This window comes from Conger conger, chromosome 15 (assembly GCF_963514075.1).
Source record: "Conger conger chromosome 15, fConCon1.1, whole genome shotgun sequence".
NCBI lineage: Eukaryota > Metazoa > Chordata > Actinopteri > Anguilliformes > Congridae > Conger > Conger conger.
In genome coordinates, this window is record NC_083774.1 from 25997805 (window position 1) to 26020574 (window position 22770).

At 43.4% G+C, this 22770-nt stretch overlaps 1 protein-coding gene across 1 annotated transcript; it reads right to left on the reverse strand.

Annotated features, from left to right (window-relative positions):
* Window positions 1-3304: 3304 nt before the first annotated feature.
* Window positions 3305-22510, reverse strand: epx (eosinophil peroxidase). The gene is made up of 17 exons (XM_061221246.1): window positions 22492-22510; window positions 17727-17849; window positions 16536-16626; window positions 16084-16259; window positions 15329-15461; window positions 14395-14524; window positions 13082-13288; window positions 12250-12625; window positions 11322-11482; window positions 8740-8998; window positions 8156-8326; window positions 7421-7658; window positions 6494-6705; window positions 5717-5881; window positions 5462-5567; window positions 4832-4915; window positions 3305-4335 (listed from the first exon to the last, which is right to left on the reverse strand). Exons 1-17 carry the CDS (start codon window positions 22508-22510, stop codon window positions 4248-4250), a joined length of 2739 nt encoding a protein of 912 aa, XP_061077230.1. The 3' UTR covers window positions 3305-4247.
* Window positions 22511-22770: the final 260 nt, after the last annotated feature.

Genomic DNA, 22770 nt, shown 5'->3' on the forward strand with positions numbered 1-22770 from the left:
GAATCCCGATTCCCCCAACTTGAAAAAACCCCCTGCACATTCAGCTTTGTTGCTTTGTCTGGCTGTGACTCGTTTGTCATCTCGCAAACTTCAGGTATCTTGGAGGTGCCTGAGATTCCAACTCGGAATGGCGATATTTATAGCTGTTCAATAGTGCATTTCCTACATGTCAAGAATGAGCCAAGAGACATGCCAGGAGTTCTAAGGTGAGGACCACTTGACATTCTGCTTGGTTTGGTACTATATTCTCTGAGTTTATGCCATTTTATCCTCCAGAAGATCATGCCAGGCTAGTCAATACATCCCACAACGCTCCTCTTGCTGCTGCCCATCAGATCATAAACCACAAGCAGGGAGATTTGGAGGTAGGGTTAGCCAGGGTTTCTAACTCTCAATTGGCAGGAGAACAAAAGGAAGTGGAGAGGAATCACTGAAAACAAAGGGGATGAGCGAGAGGGATGGAGGACAGCAATGTAGAAGGGTTATGTACAGATTCAAGCTCACCTCACCGTGAGTGTAAAAGTGTAATTATTGAGGAGTGCATGTAGCATGTGTACAATGAGAGGCAGATGAGAGAAGATGCCTGTGGACTGAGGATGCCTGAGAGAAGATGCCTGAGGCTGGCTGTGTTCTGCTTCCTGTAACACTTCACCTGTTCCTACCCTCCTGTGTCAGGCTGCTGTGGATCAACTTTAAGGGCTGTCTTGGCATGAGATGAAACACTCCCCTCCGAAATAACATTTTTAGCGTGAGGTCATCGCCCTCACGACCAAAATCACAATGGGATGGCGTGAGACAGAACCTGGAAGCGAGAGTCTCATGCCAAAAGCGTGAAAGATGGCAACTCTGGTATAGTGCAGTATAGTATAGCATTGACCTCTAACCTGACCGCATCCTGACAATAGAGAAAAGAGGTGGAATTTAACACTGCTGTGCTGGAAACAGTTTTACACTGACACTCGCACCTCTGGCACATGACACTGATTAAAGCTTTACTGTAAGTCGTGAGCGGAGTAAACATGGTTGGAGAGCTGTCCCAGACAGCCAGTGACGCAGGGCCAGATCTGTGCCAATTCTGGTTCTGGCCCAAAGACAATCGCTCTCTGGGGTGTGAGGCTATGTAGGACAGTTTGGTAGAGCTTCCAAAAGAAGAGCTACAATATATTTATATTTAATTATGTTTTCTTTTTTTTTCCTTTTTTTTTTACTCTCGACGCACACACACAACACCCCCATTGACTCAATATTTTTCATCCTTTCTTTCTTAAATTAATTTTACATTTCATTAGTTTTTCAGAATCCAAGTCTAACTCAGGAAATTATTCCTGTTCTTTTGAAAAAGAAATGCAATTTCACAGTTAACTTGTAACACCACATTTCTTATAAAGTGTCTGAAACCAAAACATTTCTTCCACTTCTGGTCCCTGGAGCCATGAGCAGCTTTTAGAGAGAGACACAGAGCAGCACGGGGGATCTTATACAGTAAACATCAACACGACACGATTATCTTTCCCCACCTACGCTTAAATAAAATGATTATATTATTATTTTTGATACAGAACTTCACAAGTTGGAACCATGGAAAAGAGGTAATATTTAATTCACAGAGAATAGTTAATATATAAGACATTATCACAAGAGATATTATTTAAAATAAATGGTAAATGGCAGGCATTTTATATAGCGCCTTTATCCAAAGCGCTGTACAATTGATGCTTCTCCATTCACCCATTCATACACACATTCACACACTGACGGCAGGAGTAGCTCCACACAGAGGTATCCAGAACATGGCGTTTCCTCCTTCTGCACCTCCACCTGCCCACACCTCCCCCTTTCCCAGACTTTTCCTTCCCTGTGTCATGCCTCTGTGTTCTCCCAGTGGTTCTAATGTTGTGGTGGCAGAGTCCCACTTGCTCTTGTTGTAGAGGTGGTACTTCTGAAATTAGGACCACAAATCATGAAATACTGAGGCAAAGCACAAAAAAACGTCTTTATCCCAAACATTATGGAAGGCAATGTATATTACCATTTAAAGGATATAAAAGTCTGCGTCATCTTTACAAAATAATAACTGAAATAAAGAAGAATTTAGACTTATAACTCTAGCAGTTACTCAACTCCACCACAGGGGGACGGTAAAGAAATAACCACAAGAGGGCGCATTGTATCTGTATTAAAACTGAAAAGAAGAGCAATAATAGAACTTGTGAATCATGCAGTGTGGAGCTGCCTTCTAACCAGATAACTCCCCAGAGAATGTGCAGACTGGCTACCTATGTTTCTGTTCCAGTTCTACTTTAGAAAATACTCTATCTATTGCTGGCATTAAATTAAAATGTAATATATTGTTTTCCTATGGTAGTCAAAAGAGACTGGCACAACAGTGTCCATGAAATTGTTAATCAGCTGGAGTCCTGCTCTTTTCCTCTGGCTTCTTCACAGGAAGTGAATACCCCCAGGACACAAACTGTGAAAACTACTCTTCAATAAAATAAAATACTGAGATTCAAACCCAAGTTTGAATTTCATCCAACTTCAGCCAGAGGTACAAGGCATTCACCTTTCTGAAAGTTTGAATAACTTTTACTGTAGATTTGACACGCTTGATATCAGTACAGAGGACAAGCTGATGAAATGTGGTCTTTGGGACATAGAGGAATTTGACGGAATGCTTTAATAAAAGATTTGATTTAAGTTTTACAATAATTCTGTGAGCTGTTCCCTCGTCGAAAGAGCTATCAGAACCTGCACAACGGGAATCATTTGCCTGGAAGAATCCAAGTAAAGCTGCCCCTAGAGGAACAGTGGAAACAGATCAGCGTTATTACATCTATTTAGTAAGACTTTACCCTGATCTGAACTGATCTTTAACACATGACAAATGAATAGACGGTATGATGATGTTATTTGTTCATTGCACTTACGTCAATGAACAGCGATGCATATTTTCATTGTTATCTGTGCTCTTAAAATACACATGCACATTACATGCACTTATGTTTCATAAACTGGAGGTTGAAAATGATTGTCATGTCTTCAATATTTAAAAAAAATAAAACTACAGATGAAGAGCCCATTTGTTGGTTGAAATGCGTTGTGGTACAGCCTTCAAGACGCTATAGCTTATAACTGCAGTTACTCTGTACTTCCTGTGATCTTTAGGTCTGAATGGTTTATAATTATAGAAATGTAAAAATCAGACTAATTACCGGAATTACATATTTTCACAACAGATTCATGAAAATAAATATATTTATTCTCAGAAATATTTTAATTAAATTGTGAATTTAACATTGCTCTGAAGGATTTAGTGAAATAACACAAACCCAACCCAATACTGGCGATACATCAGCTTAAATACAAGCAATACATTAAGCTAAAATACAAGATAAACATCAAATCCTGCATCGGCTGCACGATCTGACAATATGCTGCAAGAAGGAAGGGGATAATCTCTTTGTTCAGCTGCTTATCCCTCCAAAATAATTATATGAAGCTTTGGTCAACGGGAGTCGGGAGTGAGGAGTAGGAGTCGGGAGTCGTAGTTGGGAGTCGGAATCGGGAGTCCGAGTCGGGAGTCGGAGCTGACGTGGTGTGGTCATTTCTTTTTTTTCCCCAATTTTCCACTTTTTCCCCCAATTTGGTAGCCAATCTAATCCAATTAGTGCTAGCTGGAGATACACCGCCTTACGACCCCGTCCCTCAGCGGCCCAGTAGGATCTTGTGACCCTGAGAGCGACGCGCCTTCTCCAAGCCGTCTCATCTGAATTAGACCGTTACTCCGAGGCACTCCGAGGTGCTGTGTGCGGCAATCCCACTAACCCTGCCAAGTCCCCCCCCGGAGCAACGAGCCAATTATGCCTGCCTGGAAGGTATACCACTGAGAAGATGCTTGAGGTGGAATTGAGTATACACTCACTGAGCAATTTATTAGGTATTCGTTACACTTATTTTTTTAGACCAGCATGGTTATCAAGCCAGCCCATCTGGCACCATCAGTCACACCACAATCAAAATCACTGAGATCAAAATTTTTTTACCCATTCTGATGGATATTGTGAACATTAACTGAAGCTCCTAACCTGTATCTGCATGATTTTATGTATTGCACTGCTGTCACAGGATTGGCTGATTAGATAATCGCCTGAATACGTAGGTGTACAGGTGTTCCTAATAGAGTGCTCAGTAAGTGTATGTTGGTGCTGTCTCTAATGCAATGTTCTGTTCAAGTAGGTCACTTCAGGTCACTGTGATGTTCCCTCCTTAAGGGCGTGGTCCCTGCCATTCCACTGGCCTTTTCTCTGGCAACACCGACCAATCATATGCTTTTGCCTGTGAAGAAAGAATGTGACAGATAAATCAAACATACAATTCACTTGATGTGATACTTAATCTATAATTGAATGATAGATTGGAAAATTCATTTTTGTCAATATGTACCTGGATCAATAGGAACATGAATTTCCCTGGTATATGGAAAACTTTTCGGTGCACTCCCCAGAATCATGCAAATGATCGGTTGATCTTTTTTAGGGCGACAAAGGGACTTTTTAGCTAACCCTTTACAAATGTTAAGATGATGGGAGTAAGCACAACGGTGGCAGTGGATATCTAGAAAACTTGTCAAATCTCAGAAAACTACCTGGGGATAGATAGTAGATAGCACTATGGGTAGGAAATATAGCTTCTTTTTTTTTGGATGAGATTGCCAATTTTTAGGAAACAGAGGCATTCTAGTATACATTTATATTTCCTCAATTTCCATTAGTATTCTTTTTTAATTTTATATTATTTTATTTAATTATTATCTGTATGGTCTTTTCCTCACCTTCGGTAGCATACGATCACCAGCACTACCATGGCAACACCACCAATGACTGCCACAACTGCAGACACCACTGAACTGACAGAGCTGGACTGCAGGCCATCAGACTCTGAGAAAGAGAAAGAGAGAGCTAGTTTATTAGTGAGTCGGACTCAGTTGTATTAAGTATACAGGCGCAAACATCCAATAACTGTGTGAACGGTGGGTTTCTAGGACATTCCTGGGATGTTAATGTCAATGTTTCCCACACACATTTGTACATTGATCCGGTTTCCGGGATGTCCCCTGAATGTAATTTTTAAACGTCAAGAAACGGTCTTAGACTGTTATTTAGTTAACATATACTATTCCAGCTACAAAATAAATTAATTGTAGATGGATGTGTATGTTAATTCTATCTGGGAATACATGCACAGAATATTTTTTAAATGACCCTTCATGGTTTTTTCATGACTAAAACCGATAACCATCAGGGGATATTGCCGGTAAGCTAGAGGTCTGAAATGTTAGCTTGGAACATTATATTCTAAGCCTGTTTGGAATGTCCCTCTCATAACCAAATGGCAATCTAGATGTAATGCTCTCCAACATTCTTGAAACGCTTGGTGTTATCTGGGAATCGTATGGCCAGGCAAAGGGGAAAGTAAGCTCTTACCTTTGCAGGTGAAGGAACCAGGCGTGTTGACACACTCCAGGTTTTGTGGGCAAGGCGAAGGCTGACCAGCACATTCATTTATATCTAAAACAGTGTAGAGCACAAACACATTCTTTTATCACACTATTTTAAACCAGAACTGCCTACCAGTTGCTATTTCAATGTTCACATTCTTCTGTTTGCGACGTCGCCTAGTTCATGTGGGTGGAGCTGGACCCTGTGGGGGTGTGCACCTTGACAGGAGGGCGGAGCCGGACTCCACTGGCTGCTGCTGTGGTCGCATCTGATGGAGGAGGGGCCGTTTAGGAGGTAGCCGTCATGGCAACGGTACAGCAGGGCGGAGTCACAGAGCAAAGAAAAACCAAACTTTAGTCTGGGAATGGCACCACAGATTGGATCTGAAAGAGAGAAGGAGAAGGAGAGGTGAAGGAGAGGGAGAGGGAGAGAGAGGCAGGCACCCGCATGCAAAATACTTTATTGGCATGATGCATCGTATGTTACCAAAACACAGAAATATAACATATCCAATTGAATGCATAAACACAGATCTAGACATACAGTGCCCAGACAAACATACGCTTTCCATCACAGTCCTCTCTCCTTCCAACTCAAGACCTTAGAATTCTAAGTTTCTAACTTACATTTCTGATGAAAAATAGTGTCATAAATACACAAAAATACAGTTTAAAGGTATGAAAAAAATGCAACATTTAAAAGGTTGTATCTGCTCGGAGCCCATTCACTTTGGTTTCTTTGAAGCTCGATATCTCGAAACCACTCCGAACGCAGACAGAACCGTGTAAGGTCACAAACTATCACTATGTCCATCTCTTTCTGTCTCATGTCCTCACTGTCCACTGCCCCCCCCCCCTCACCCCCTCACCCCCTCACCCCCTCATCTGTGTCCCGCATCCCACACCTGTCCACTGCCCCCCCTCCCCCCCTCACCCCCTCACCCCCTCATCTGTGTCCCGCATCCCACACCTGTCCACTGCCCCCCCCCCCCTCACCTGTGTCCCGCTCCCTCCAGGCGCTCAGGTCCAGGTGTGGGATGCGGGGGTGGGTGCAGGGCAGCATGTCGGCCGGGTGCGCGGTTCGGGCGAAGGGGTCAGGGGGCACGTGGGCGATGCGGGTGTTGTCGCAGATGATTCGGGATAGGGAGACCCTGTGGAGCTGGGCCTTTTGAGCTTGGCTGAACACCCCTTCCCTCTCCCACCAGAACCTTCCGTGGAGGGTAGAGATATAGAGAGAGAATGACGGAAAGAAAGAGAAAAAAATTGGGCCAACGTTGAAAACACAACATTGAATTACCTAAATTCAGCCAAATATTTTACATAAACTCTTTTGTTGTCATGTATGTGCTTCATAAGTCAACTTCTTTAAGGGAAAGTACATTGTACAAACCCCTTTGGCCTTTTTTTTTTTTTTTTTTTTTACTCTCCCTGCACATTTTTGTTCCTCTCTGAGTTCAACTTTGTTTGCTTTCTTCATTTTTGTTTCTCTGCAACAATAATAAAAATATATATTTTCTAGAATTTTTTCCCCAGTCCCCAACAACACATGAGGCTGCTACTGTGTTTTATTAGTGGAATACCACAAAGTCTCAAGCCAACCACAGTCCAGCAAACAGACGGCCTCAAAGTGTTCGTTTAGTGACACTCTACACCAGTGAAGTGTCTTCAGAATATCCATTTGTGATACCGCAGGAAGCACGTCAATGACAACGTCCGCATTCTTCAAATTCTGATTCTACTAATTAGCAGCTCAGTGAGATCTCTTGCTGTTGAACGAGGTTGTGCTTTGTTAGGGCTGGAGTGAAAAGCTACAGGACAGTAGAACAGAGCTGGGAAGCACTGGCTTGGATGGTTTCTGCGAACTAATCACAGTTTAATGTCATTAGAGTTGCTGATCCATTACAGAGTAACGACATCCCTCACCTGTCTCCGTCTCTCAGGTTTCGGAACTGTTTGGCCATCAGGCAGGCCAGCAGTGGCCCCACCCGCCCCCCCGGGAGAGGGGGCTCCGAAATGGCCCCCACCCACAGGTCGATATTGTGTGGAGTCCCGTACAGACCCAGGAGTTTATGGGCCAGGCTGTGGTTCCCCAGCACATGGGCCAGATCCAGTTCGGTCACTGGGACCGAGAGATTGCACAGCCGACGCCACGCACTGTAACCTGGGGGAACACCAGACCAGACCTGGGTCGAATATCCAATTGTTTTGGATTCAAATACTTTTCTATGCTTTACTGAGCTTGTCTGGTGTATTGGAACCAATAGGCTATAGCTTGCTGGCACACCGGAGGCAGAAACACTGCAAAAAAACTTGATATGGTGCTAGATACTATTTAGCTCTTCAGCATACTAAGAGGTGGTTACACTTTAGTGGTAGCATTGCTGGGTTGAATGACCTGTTATCATTATTTTGTTATGTTATGTTATGTTATTAAATACTCTCAAAAAGTGTGAACTCTACCTTCTGGTCCTCTTGCTTGGTTTGATTGCCTCAGGCAAAATCAATCGAGCACGGAAAAGTACTTGAATCCAAAACGATCATGTATTTGACCCAGGTCTGCATCACATTCATAAAGAGGGCTGATATAGCCTGATAATGTGTAGGGTTAGGCTATGGACAGGGGTGTGTGAGTGGGTGTGGGGGTACGGCAGTCAGTACCAGGCAGGCCGTGGTCTCTGCCCCGCTGCAGGTTGAGCGCCCCCAAGTCCAGTGGCAGCCCTCCCTGGGCCTGGAACAGCCTCTCTGTCAACTCCTCCACCATCATCTGCCCCGGACTCTGCAGCTTCGCCGGGGAGAACAGCAGCCCTCTCAGCACTGGGTCTATACCACCTGAGAGAGCGAGAGGGAAAGAGAGTATGCTACCTGAGAGGGAGAGAGTATACCACCTGAGAGAGAGGGGTGCAGGGAGTATATCACATAAGACAGCGAGGGGGTGATTTGCCATCCAAATTGTACCACTCTTGTCCACTGTATTGACATACTGTTCAGACCTGGGTTACATAGGTTGGTAATCATTATGGATTCAAATAATTTTCTACGCTTTACTGAGCTCATCTGGTATACTGGAACCTATGAAATACTCTCAAAAAGAGCAAACCCCCCCCCCCTTCTAATCCAGTTGGTTGGCTCAGTTGCACCAGGCAAGATCAAATCGAGCGCAGGAAAGTATTTGAATCCAAAACAATGACCCAGATCTGATTCAGTCCCTTAGCTGGAGACCACAGCCCTTCCCTGATTCCTACCCTGCTGCACCACCCTCCAGGAGGCGAAGAGGGAGCGGTGGAGGGGCAGGGGCGGGTGCTCGGGGCTGGGGACGTAGCCGGGGCCAAGGCGGGCCACCTGGGGCTGCACGGTGACGTGGGCGAAGCGGAAGACGGCGGTGGAGAAGGCGTTGGTGATGCTGGGGTCCATCTCGGCGCTGTAGCCCCGGTAGGGGGGGAGGAGGGAGTGGAGCCCGCTCTCCCCCAGGACCCGCGGCAGGTAGTGGTCCCACGTCAGCACCTGGCCACAGGCAGGTAAGTCAACAGTCAACAGTCAACCAAGCGGAACTAAGAGACCCAAGTCAATGTAATAATGTGTCATAACAATCATCCCTGGACATGCAGATTCAGTCCAGACCTGGGTCAAATATGTAGCTCATAGTTTTGGATTCAACTACTTTTCTACACTTTACTGAGCTCATCCATATATACAGTATAACCCATGAAATACTCAATCGAGCACAGAAAAGTATTTGAATCCAAATCAATTATGTATTTGACCCAGGTCTGTTTCAGTCCCTTAGCTAGAGACCTTTGGCCTTCAGCTGAAGTATATACCTTTTGTCATGTGTTGTGGCACCGCCTATGCTAACTTTTGATTGGGCCTCCAACGAACTGAAAATTGACAGTGTTACTTGTGTGTTGGCCAAACACATATTTCAGCTAACATGTTAAGAAGTTCATGGGCAAAATGGTTTGAAACCAGAATATGAGAAATATGATCGGAAGAGGGAAAGAATGTATGAAAGGAAATCACGATCTATCAGTTCTCCTGGCCCACTTTACAGGCTTGAGTTTTTAAAACTGAATATCCGTGGAAGAAGTACAGTATACGCACAAGCATACAGACCAAACATTTCAGACAATAACAAAATCTGGGCAACATCTAAGTTCGTTTTTGAAGTGAGCTGATTTATTGGATTCGATACGCCATATCCTCCTGATACCTGGAAAAAAATTATCATTGAATTACTTTTGTTTTGATATAATACAAGTGTCAGAGATGATATGCTGCAGTGAAAATATTTTCTAAAATCTTATTTTATTTGTATTTAATGTCCCTTTGGAGTAGGTTTCATCATGGATTTAAAACAGACTCACAGGGACAAAACTGAATTGCCGGGGCTCATGAGGAAATGGCTTTTGCCTGTCCTTGCTTGAGGGAATGGTAGAAGGTTGTGACTATAGGGCACCATCATCTGTTTGGCCAGCAGCCACCGAAACATAGTTAAAGCTTTTGAGTAGTGTACATTCAATTTTGTATTGAATGAACACTAGTCTAGAAACAGTAAACATTCAATACATTCACTGATAGTATTGACCGGCGTTACAGTAGAAACCATCTAGATTTCTAACTAAGCCAAGTACATTCTAGTGGTAGGAAATAGTGAGCATTGTTGGGCTGAATGGCCTGTTTTCGTCAGTATGTTATCTGCTGAAAAAACACATCAAGTTTTTGAAACAGCTGGTAGCTGGTTGACCAGTTCAGACCAACTCCCAGCTCAAGATGGTAATGTAAGGGGGGGGGAAGCAGCCAGGGTGGAAACCCAGGCGCGACACGACCAGGAACTAAACAAGACGAAAATCAAAAGGAAAACAAAATAAACTCCCTGACGAAAATAGAGGAGAAAAGAGAGAAACCTCTTGGTAATACCAAAATAAAATAACCCACGAACACTGGGTGAACACGTAACAACGAGGAGGAGAGTATAATCTCTCGGCAGTGCCAAAGTAAAGCAACCCACTAAAACTGGGCGAACTCGTAGTAAACGAGGAGAGAATAATCTCTCGGCTGTGCCAAAATAAAGCAACCCACAAGCTGGGCGAACTCGTAAGAAACGAGGAGAAGGAAAAGCAAAGACCTAGCTAAAGACCCACTTTCCCACCAACTAAGTGGGAGAGGGAGCTGAACTAAGGAACGCTTCCAGTACCCACACTAAGGAGCTCAAAGGAAGCAAAAAAAGAACAAAAGTAAAAGGGTTTGACAATAATCGCAAGGATATTGTCAGGACCACAATGGCGAGCGAGACCGCTATAGCGCCGACTTCAGGAAGTGGCAAAAAAAAAGAAAAAAAAAGAAAAAGACACTGAAGCACCGAGCTACAGCCAGAGAGCTTATAAGTAGCCCTACCACAGCTGGTGCGAATGATGGTAACGAGTGGGAGGGTTGTCAGGTACACGCCCACTAGGCAACTGAAGGAAAATCGGAAAAAAGGATGATATCGTCCCCACGGTGAAACAGTTTAGCTCGATCAGTTCAGACTTGATGTGGTTTCACCAGCCCAAACTGTTTTGAAACAGACAAGCTACCAGCACTAGCTGATTGACCAGCTCATACACAGCTAGAACAGTTTCATGACCAGCTCAATTTTCAATATGGCCAAACTGGCATAGCTGGATTTTACAGCAGGATTATGTTATATTAGAGAGTTATTAAAGAGTTTTTCATTAGAATGAAGTAATGAGTGCAGGCAAAGAGGCAGAGAGTAGGATAGAGGTAAGGCAGCCAGGTAGAGACAGAGTGACGGACTGAGAGAAGGGAGAGTGATAGAGAGAGAGAGGACCTGATGCATGGCCCCCACGATTTTGCGGGCCTCCTGGTACAGGGTCTCGGGGCCCCAGTGGGGGTTGACCAAGTGCAGCTGGAGCGCTAGCCGGTTGTGCTCGCGAAGGAACAGCGTGTGCAGAGCGATCATTCCCAAGTGCTCGTTCGCCCGCGAATCCCCTGCACAAAATGTCATCACGTTATGATGTAAAGATCTAAAATAGTTGCTGCTATAGGTTTAGCCTTCAGTAACTCCAAGGTAGGAGATGAACATTAAGCCCCACAGTATTAAGGCAGCAACTAATTGGCCTCGGGGATACATTTAATTGGATTTCATTGAATTAACCAGTAACAGTAAATGTAACACAAATAACAGTATTGTTGTCATTGCTGATTTGCAGCTCATATAAATGATTGATTTGACAATACTGCGTGAGGTCAGCCATTTTCATTTTAATTTGAAAATGGCCATGTGCTTGACTAGGACCTGGAAAGTTGCTGGTTCAGGCTCCAGTGTAGCCACAATAATGTCAGTGCAGCCGTTAGGCCTTTGAGCATTACATTACATTACATTACTGGCATTTGGCAGACGCTCTTTTCCAGAGCGACGTACAGTTGATTAGACTAAGCAGGAGACAATCCTCCCCTGGAGCAGTGCAGGGTTAAGAGCCTTGCTCAAGGGCCCAACGGCTGTGCGGATCTTATTGTGGCTACACTGGGATTAGAACCACCGACCTTGTGTGTCCCAGTCATTTACCTTAACCACTACGCTACAGGCCGGCCCACCACATTGCTCTAGGGGGGACTCTGGGCCCTGCTTAGTCAAATCAACTTTAATACTTGCCTCAAGGGTGTGCAACAAAGTATAAATCAGGTTTTAAGTCACTGGATAAAAGCGTCAGCTAAATAACTGTAATGAGCTGAGAGCAGCGGGGGCCTATCCGTACCTGCTTGGAAGCAGGAGGTGAGGTTGGCCAGCTCCACGGGGGTCTCCGTCTCCGTGCAGTTCTGCCCCCGGCAGGGGCCGCAGGGGTCCGGGTGGAGGGGCGGGCGGGGCAGGTAGGGCATGTAGGCGAGCCCCTGGTCCGAGTGCAGCTGGTTGAGGGCCAGCAGGCCGAGCGGGGAGGAGAGGTCACGCAGGGCGGAGGAGAGCGAGGCCGAGCTGCCGTACACCATGCTGCCATCCACGAAGGACGTGATGGCGTTCAGCTGCTCCCTGCGAGGTGGAGGGGGGCGGGGGGTCGCCGTGGCGACGCAGCTGGGGGCCGAGCGGAAGAAGGGCATGCAGGCCTGGGAGCCAGAGCGAGGGTCCGCCAGGGGGATCTGAGGAGAGGAGAGGACGGGGGGAGGGACGGAGGAAGAGAGGGGGTTGATACAGAGAGGGGGGAAGAGAGAGAGGAAGCTAGATGGAGGGGGCATGAAGAAAGAGAGGAAGAGGAAGGGGGAGAGGTGCAGAGATAGAGAAAAAGAAAGAAGAAGAGAAGTAAAACTGGAAAAATGGCGGAAGAGAGATAAAGAAAAGAAACTTAGTAAGGAGGCAGTTTGTGTGTGTAAAAAAAGATAGATATTAGATTTGAGTAACAGTATAAACATTGCATTAGGTCCTTATTCAGGACTTCAGAACTACAGTGAGCTTGATCAAAAACCAACATGATTTAATAATATGCAACACTGCACATTTATGATCATCATATAACAGTTACAAGGTATCATGCTGTCTAGCATTTATAAAGAATCATAAATGCTAGAGAGAGAGAGCGAGAGAGAGCCGTGGAGGACCTGTATGGGGAAGCAGGGCGCGTCTCGGCTGCAGGTGCGAGCACAGTCGGCCCCCGTGCGGAAGGCGGAGGTGCTGGGGCTCTGTGGGGTCAGGGTGAGGTCGTGGTCCAGCCACTGACCCCACTCCACCAGCAGGTGGGACAGCGAGGCGTCCATGGAGATGTCCTCGTTCTGGGTGTACAGCACTACCTGAGACACCGAGCGCACCTAAGGAAGGCAGGCGCAGTCGCAGAAGGAATTTTACTTCATTTAAATAATTAAGGTTAACAATATCAGTATTTATATAGGCTGCCCAACCCTGTTCCTAGAGATCTGCTGTCCTGTAGGTTTTCACTCCAACCCTAACAAAGCACACCACATTCAACAGCTCTTGTTGAGCTGCTAATTAGTAGAATCAGGTATGCCAAGTTAGGGTTGGAGTGAAAACATACAGGATGGTAGGTGTCCAGGAATAGCGTTGAGCAGCCCTGTTATAAAAGGAATGAACTGAGACTGAATTGCAGTGAAAAGCTGAAAGCTGAAAGGCTCTTCAGATTGAGTTTGGTCAACAGGGGGGTTTAGACGGAAATTCGCTAAATTACCTATGGAAATGAAGGTATATTCCACACATACGTATATTTACTTTTCTTTTTTACAGAGATAGTTGTGAATGTGTGATACAGCTTGCTAGGTTGTGTAGTTGATGCAAAGACCCGAGGCACGTTCCAGTCCAGGCTTAGGGCAGTGGTAACGGGTCTCGCTGGGCTGAATGGCCTTTACTTGAGATTAAGTATTTTAATTTTATAATATTTTATAATATTCTCCAAGTATTCTGCTTAAATTCTGTCACCTGTCACAGCTGTTGATATGGCCTTCAACTTCAGCGGTTAGGGCGTAGTCTTATACCAGGGAGAGGTTTAAAGGTAAAAGGACATGTCTCATACCAGGGGCAGGGTTAAAGGTGAAAGGGCACAGTCTCATACCAGGGGCAGGGTTAAAGGTAAAAGAGCACGGTCTCTTACTGGGGGCAGGGTTAAAGGTGAAATGGCACGGTCTCATACCAGGGGCAGGGTTAAAGGTGAAAGGGCACGGTCTCTTACTGGGGGCAGGGTTAAAGGTGAAAGGGCACGGTCTCTTACTGGGGGTAGGGTTAAAGGTGAAAGGGCACAGTCTCATACCAGGGGCAGGGTTAAAGGTGAAAGAGCATGGTCTCTTACTGGGGGCAGGGTTAAAGGTAAAAGGGCACAGTCTCATACCAGGGGCAGGGTTAAAGGTGAAAGAGCATGGCCTCTTACTGGGGGCAGGGTTAAAGGTGAAAGGGCACGGTCTCTTACTGGGGGAAGAGTAAAGTTGTAATACATGTGCTGGGGGTCCCAGCCCCGGGGTGCAGCTCGACCATCCTCATACTCCGGGGGAAGCCATCGGGTGTAGGGGGTGTTAGCTGCACCCCATAGGGGGTTCTGTCTGGAGGGACCAGGCACATGGAAATAACCCCAAACACAGTATTACCAAAAACATCCACACCACCACAGTATACCCACCAGCATTTACCCACTCAACAAACTCCATACCAACACATTACACCCTTGAACATTTACCCAAACACTCAACAAAATCCACACCAAACAACAGTTTTCTCTACACCGACTGTATATCCACCAGTATTCACCAGCTAATTAGCTATGACTACTTAGTCATAGCTACTATGACTACTGCTTAGGCAACATTAGCTAGCTAGATTGCAAAGTTATGGTATAATACATTTACAGTAATGGTAAATTCAGCTCTATCAAGTAAATAAAGTGAATGTTATCTATGAAAATACTGCTCTAATGTACAGAGTATTAGAAAACAAGTAGGCTACCAAAGGTTTCTGATCCCTCTGTCTCAGCTCTACAGATAGCTATCTGAATATAATGACAAACATAGGAAAATAATATCACTAGTTAGTTATCCAGTTAGCCTATACAATTTGAGCTCATTTGCTTCCTGTTATTCACAGGCATAAGATTAAGGTTGGTGTACGTAAAAGATGTAAAGGTGTAGAAATGTGTTAGGGTTGGTGTATATAGCTGATATACAGGCGTGCAGTGCGTTGTATATAGCGGATGGGCAGGTGTAGAGGTGTGTTAGGGTTGGTGTTTGTAGCTGATATACAGGTGTAGAGGTGTGTTAGGGGTGGTGTATGTATATCAGGGTGTGTTAGGGTTGGTGTATGTAGGTGATATACAGGTGTGCAGTGTGTTAGGGGTGTGTTAGGGTTCGGACCTGTTGTTGCACTCCCCTGTGATCGTGCGGTAGCGTTCGGACAGACAGCCTGTCTCACAGACAGGAGGCCGGAGCTCGGCGGAACAGCCAGTAGCCTGCAGCAGCGTCTCCACGTCTTCCAAACCCAGCATCTCTGTGACGGACACACACACAGACCTGATTATACCATCACATCGTCCAAACCCAGCATCTCTGTGACAGACACACACATACACAGACCTGATTACACCTTCACATTGTCCAAACCCAGCATCTCTGTGACGGACACACACACAGACCTGATTATACCATCACATCGTCCAAACCCAGCATCTCTGTGACAGACACACACAGACCTGATTACACCTTGTTTATTTCATTTAGTTTTAAAATGAGGTATTTGTTCACATATTTTTCAAAAGAATTCAATTTTCAGACTGAAGTTAATAAAATAAAAATAAATTATAATAACAACAACAACAACAACCACAACAACAACAACAACAACGTAAATACTGATAAAGACACAGACACTCTTGTTTGTTGACCAGATACAGATCGTGTTGTCTCTGCACACCCATACACAATATCACAATCACAATCCGGGAAGGTTTTCAATTAAACCTAATTTCTGATAAGCATGCTGAAAGCGCTCAAATTCCAGAACAAACTTGAATACTAGAATATTCTTCCACCACTGATGCCAGCCCTGAAGCGCCAGGTAGCAAATATCACCATTTTACAATCAGTTTTCTCAGTCAATTGAAATGTAGTACCAGTTAGGTTGGGCTGGGTCATAGTGTTAGTGTAAACCATCTCGCGGATGAGCTCCACGGTGTTGTCCAGGACCTCCGCAGCCCAGATGTGTGCCTTGGTTCTGGGCCCCGTCTGCTTGAACTGGGCCAGCAGGTCACTGGGTCTAATTGAGCCCTCTGATAAGGACATCTTCACCCTAATGTTCGTGGGAGAGAGAGGACGGGAAGACAGCTGTGTCTGATTTCGCTGGTATGCACACAAGCATCAGGCACAGAATCAAACGTTCATACATTCACATAACTGGATACGAATGGCAGAGGAGAGGGCTAATAGACTTAAGCAATATGGACATAATATCTATATACATAATGACTGAAGCAAAGTAACTTTGGTTATGTATGTGAACATTTCTGTGGAGTAGTACCACTACAGGAAGTGACATAAGTGGCATCCAGCCTGTCCAGGTAATCACCTCTCGCCTGTGTGTGCGTACGCAGCGTCGGTCAGCTCAATAGCTCTCTGTAGGGCCTCCTGCACAAACCTGGAGCCCAGGTACACAGGCCCTATATGGAAGACAGCAGCACACACAGTGGCTTCAGACTGTATTCAGACCCCTTCACTTTTTTACATTACATTACATTATTGGCATTTGGCAGGCGCTCTTATCCAGAGCGACGTGTTGCGACGAGTTGATTAGACTAAGCAGGAGACAATCCCCCCTGAGGCAATGCAGGGTTAAGGGCCTTGCTCAAGGGCCCAATGGCTGTATGGGTTTTATTGTGGCTACAACCACCGGTTCAAACCACCGACCTTGCGGGTCCCAGTCATGTACCTTAACCATTAGCTACAGGCTGCCGCTTTGCACACTGTATTGTGCTGAAAACAAAAATTATTACATAAGTATTACATAAGACCCTTTGCTGCGGCACTCCGAATTGTGGTCAGGTGAATCCTATCCTTGAGATGTGTCTAGATCTTGATTGGAGTCCACCTGTGGCAAACTGAATTGATGGGTCATGGTTTCGAAAAGGCACACACTTGTGTATATAAGGTCCCACAATTCACACTGCATGTCAGGACAAAGCCAAGCCATGAAGTCTCTTTCGACCTTCACAATGAAATTGTGGAAAGAATTCTACGAAGTACTGAATACGAATGTAAATGAAAGATTTCAGTTCATGATTTTTAATAAATTATCAAAAAATGCAAAAAACATGCTTGTACTTTTCATTATGGGCTACTGAGTGTAGATTGATGGGTAAAAATGGCAATTTTATCCATTTAAAATTGAATCTACATAAAATAGTGAGAAAAAAGTGAAGGGGTCTGAATACTTTCTGAAGCCACTGTACATGGATAAACAATATTAATGACAGCTGACAGTCTGTACTTCAACCTCACATTCATCACTTAATTTCAAGTCCAATGTTCTGGAGTACAGAGCCAGAAATAAAAATCGTGTCAATGTCCCAATACCTTTGCATTTAACTGTTATTTCACAATAGATATAACCACATATTTCAAGTACATGCTAAAATATGAATATGAAGAATTTTCTGTATTAATGCTCAGATATACAACATTTTAATAAAGGAAAAATAACAGTGTGCAGGTGTTGTTATGTACCATCATGCACTGTATTCAAAGGCAAAACAGGAAGTACCTGACTGGTTCATGGATGGGGAGTGGGGCGTGGCTGGAGGCAGCAGGGGGAGGGTCAGAGAGAGAGCCAGAGCCAATAAGGAGAAGGGTAACTGAAAAACAGTGACTGAAACATTTACTGACACTGTGAAAAAAACGCTGTGATATGGATCATTCTTAATCACGTGACAATTCACTTGACGATGACGTGCTGGAAGACAAGCAGCCATAGCCACCCATAGCAACCCATTCATTCATTCATGTGGTCAAACACAGGGGTTAAAATAGGCCTAGATGAGATGGCATCCATTTGAAATTATTATGATGTTGCCCAGTCAATATCAGTTACATAAAGGTTTGATGGTTGACCTGTAACAGAAGAAAACAAAGATCTAAGAGGAGAACTTCACTACAGCAGCAACCCTCTGTGTGTCCTCTACAGCTGCACTTCAGTTCAGATGTAACCTAGTTACCTATAACTTATAATATAATAATCCTACTAATACTTTTGATGTGTGCACTACTAACATAAAAGCGGTGACACCACAGAAATAAGCTACAACGTAACTAACAGTCCAAAGTAGCTGACACCTACACTCAGCAGGTGTAATCACGGTCACTCGCTTATGGTAAAACATATTCTCATATATTCTCTCCCAAGCAGCTTGATTTGCGCAACCACAAATTGTGCAGAAATTAACCATAATGAATCTTTGTTATTGCTATATTTATATGCTTTGTAGTTGACCTGTGATTTAAAAAACAATTTTGGGGGAAAAATACATTGAGTTGTATGGGCAGGTTGTCCTCCAGCATAGCAGATGAGTCAAGATCACGTTTTGTGACATGTTAACCCTCCTATTATGTTTGGGGTCAATTTGACCCCATTCAGTGTTTGACATCTTAAAAACCAGTTAACCCTTTTTATATTGATGCTGTGTGATTTTGTGCAGTGCTATTTTGACCCTCTGTAACTGTATAAAATGTAAGAAAATATACAACCATTTTTATTTTAATCACAGATTTATTTGGGAATGATTCTGGTAGCACTTTCCCATACAGGTGCAAAACTTTCACTTACTGTTCCTTAGGCTCTAAAATTACATGTTTCTTACAGATTCTTCATATTTTTTAAATGAAAAGCTAGTAATTTCAGAGACAAAAGGAAGGTGACACACTACAGGTAAAAAAAAATTCTTACAATATTTTTTTCTCAATTTGATCCCAAATGTAAAACTGACCTCTCTCATTAACAACACGATTTTTTGTTTTTCGCATCATTCTCTGCAAACTCTAGACTGTTGTGCATGAAAATCTCAGGAGATCACACATTTCTGATATACTCAAACCACCCTGTCAGGCACCAACAATGATTTCAAGTCCCTTAGATCATATTTCTTCCCCATTCTGACATTTGGTCTGAAAAACAGCTGAACCTCTTGACCACATTTGGATGCATGTAGGCATTTAGTTTCTGCCACATGATTGGCTGATTTAATATTTGCAGTAAGAAGCTGGTGTACAGGTCTACATAACACGGTCCTCACTGAGAGTATGTTTGCCCTTACCAGCGATGCAGTGTCCATCTCAGTCCGTCCCTCCACACTCCTGGGTCTCAGTATCTTCCACCGGAGATGTTAGTGTTCCTTCCTGAGCTTATCTCCCAGCATTTCTCTTCTACAGAGTTGAACACTGTAATGGCTTGCGCTGGCATGAGTAAGCGTTATCTGCTAACTATGTCCCTGTTAAGTCAGGAGATCAGTGAAACTGACAGACTATATATATATGTGTTGATGGAAGTCAATGTGTATGTGTTTGCATCTATGAGTGACTGCCTTTTCCAGAGTGTGAACGTGCCAGCAGGTATGTGACTGTGTCCAACGTGAGTGCCTGTCTCTCCAGGTGAGGAGGGACTTTTATAACCTGGCAGCGTAAGCAGGTATGTGCAGAATCCACTTATCGGCCTCTCTGGTGACAAACAGCCCACATCAAACAATGAGGAGTCTCTCCCACCCTCCTTCCCAGCATTTGCAATCAAATTCCATTTCATACAGTCTTTCATAAATTAGCATACACTGCAGATTTATGGATGCTTTTTCCATTTTTAGTAGCATCCAGCAATTTCTGTTTCATAGTTTAAACAATGGGGTCTTTAATACCAAATGGTAATCTAAACTGTAATTTCTATTGCCGTTAATGCAACTGTATCATGTAACCAATAACTATCAAAGTCATGAAATGTGATATACATTACATTTACATTACAAAGGTATTTCATATTGCCAAAACTGTTATGTTATCAAGCTTTAAAAAAAAAAGACCTTTCAGTTCTAATTCCAATAGGATTAATACTACCAATTGATTAGCCAAATGGGGGCTATGTTTGTAAATGGAGTAACTCCATTTCAAACATCACATACAAGTATAGTTTTGGTGATGTTTTGAAATACGAAACAATGGCTGAAAACGCTGCAGATGTGAAACCAAGTTTTAACCTAATCATCTTTGCACTGTTAACATCCATTTCCTGGCATAGTCTTTGTCCACACCAAGATAAAAATATTGTTCACACATATTCTTCCGCACACAGATTATTTTCTTGAATATTGTTCCACATTACGTTCATTTACACCTAATTTACTCATTTAATGAAATGACATTACGCAGGCAAACATTTACTCTCTACATGAAATGACATTACACAAGCTAACATACACAAATACCAGATACACACACACGACAAGACATTTATTAGATGAGATGAACAATTTTCTCTATTACCCACCAGCCGTAACACATACACAGAAAAATATGATAATGAGCCTTAGTGTCTTTTCACGACAACGACACTAATATATAGCTTGAAATGGCTTTTAATAATATAAATGGTCATATAAACAAAGAGGGAAGGAAATGAGTGATAACCCACAACAGGTAGAGATTAACGGCACTTTGAGGAAAAGGCACAATGCCCTGAAAACACCTGCAAGTCTGCCGAAATGACGCAGAGTGGGCTATTGAAATGGCCGTGCGGGTATTCAAGATGCGAAAGGGAGGGAGAACATGAGGTCATGTTTATTTCGGCAAAGACGGTCAATTATCATCGCTGTTGAAAAGCTTGACCTTGCCTCAATAACGTCCACATATACCCTTGCATTCTCCGCCTCCTCTTTTGATGTCCCAGGTGTGCGGAGCCTCTTAGACACCTGCTAGGAATGATATGATCAGAACAGAGAGACAAAAAGGAGTATGTGTCAGGGACCAGTGAGAGAGAGAGAGAGAAAGGAGGGTTCTTTTTACATTTGTAGGCCGTCTGTCATCTACATTTATTATTGGGCTTTTTGCCATTCTGTTGGAAGGACCCGCTATTTAAATGGATTAGTAAAAATCATCTGTTATGTCATATTAATTTCCAATGAAACCGCTGCCAATGTTTCTGTAACAGTACGACTGATCATAAGCGTTTATGTCTTTCATTTGATTCCAGGCCGGCAGATGACTGCTTAAATGGCAGGAATTATTATTCTTTTTTTTCAGACTGGAATTATATTTCAAGTTTGTTTGACTCACTAACCGAAATATACTCTCATGATTATCATTATTGTCTTCATAGGCCTCAAAGTAACACATTTTATAATAAGCAAACTCTTAATTTGAAAATGAAAAAACATTGAAGGGGATTAATAAAGTTAATAAACTAAATGCTCCTGACAAGCTGGTCAGCAGCCAATCACCGTCAGTGTGTGTGTGAATGGGTGAATGAGAAGCAACAATTGTAAAGAGCTTTGGATAAAGGCACCATATAAATGCCTACCATTTAAACTACTTAGAACATAGGACCTTTGATAACACTTGAACACTTTGAAAACACTTAATATTTGGTCGCATATCCCTTGCTTGCAATAACTGCATCAAGCCTACAACCCAGTGACATCACCATACTGTTGCATTCTTCTTTTGTGATGCTTTTTATGCAGCCTTTTTCAGTTGTTGTTTGTTTCTGGAGGTTTTTCCCTTCATTCTCTTCAGGAGGTGAAATGGATAGTCGATAAAACTTTTATGCTAATTGTAATCTCCCTTTCCGATTCTTACGACTGATGAGGTTTGCATTTTGTGGTATAGCCTCCGCTCTTGATTCTTTGAACGGTTGATTGAGATGCCTTCACCCCTGACCTGTGCAGATTGTTTGTGATGGCACGGACACAATGTTTCTGTCATCAACTGCTGTTATTTTCCGCCCAGTACGCCAGTGGTTTCTTTCAGGACATTCCAAGTTGTTGCACAAGCTATCCCCAATGATTTCCCCTCTTTTCTAAGCTTCAAAATGGCTTGCTTTTCTCCCAAAGACAGCTCTCTGATCTTCATGTTAGTTTCCTAACACAAATGCAGTCTTCACAGGCAAAACCCAGGACTAAAACCAAGAGTAGACATTCAGAACTATTTATTGTTTAACACATTAATCTAACAGGACACATCTAGGCAACAAGAAACACCTGTCAGCCACATGTTCCAATACTTTTGCTCACCTAAAAATTGGGTGGCCTGATACAAGAGGTGATATGTTCTAAGTTGTTTAAATAAAAGCTGAAATATGTATCTGTCACAACCTGTACATCTTTTGACCGCAAACTCAATTGTCTTCAGTGTATAGCAAAAATAAATGAATTGACCTAGCTGTTCCAATACTTTTTGAAGGGACTGTATAGTTTGAATCTGTGTCTCTCCTCCTCCCTTCTATCTATCTTCTCTCTATGACACTGCAGGCTTGTGGCCTCTGACCCACTTACATCCCAGGCTTGAGGACATATGGCCTATTTTATCACTGGAAAGCTAGAAGAGACACTGCAAATCTTGAATCCTGAAACAAGATGACTCTGAGAGACCAAATAGTTATTTCTGGAACTATTTGGAAGTGTTTGTGTGATGTTAAGGGCTAGGGGGTCACTGTGTGCTAGCCCAATATGCATGAAGATCTAACCAATTATTGACTTTGTACATTTTTCTATATGGTAATGCATCAATCATGTACCAAACAGTGATATAATTTTGTATGTTGTTATATTCCT

Coding starts and splice junctions, on each gene's coding strand:
- epx (XM_061221246.1), bottom strand. Junction 16,627..17,726: donor CCCATCCATGAACCAGTCAG/GTACTTCCTGTT, acceptor TCTTCCATATAG/GGCCTGTGTACCTGGGCTCC. Junction 15,462..16,083: donor GACCCAGCCCAACCTAACTG/GTACTACATTTC, acceptor TGTCCGTCACAG/AGATGCTGGGTTTGGAAGAC.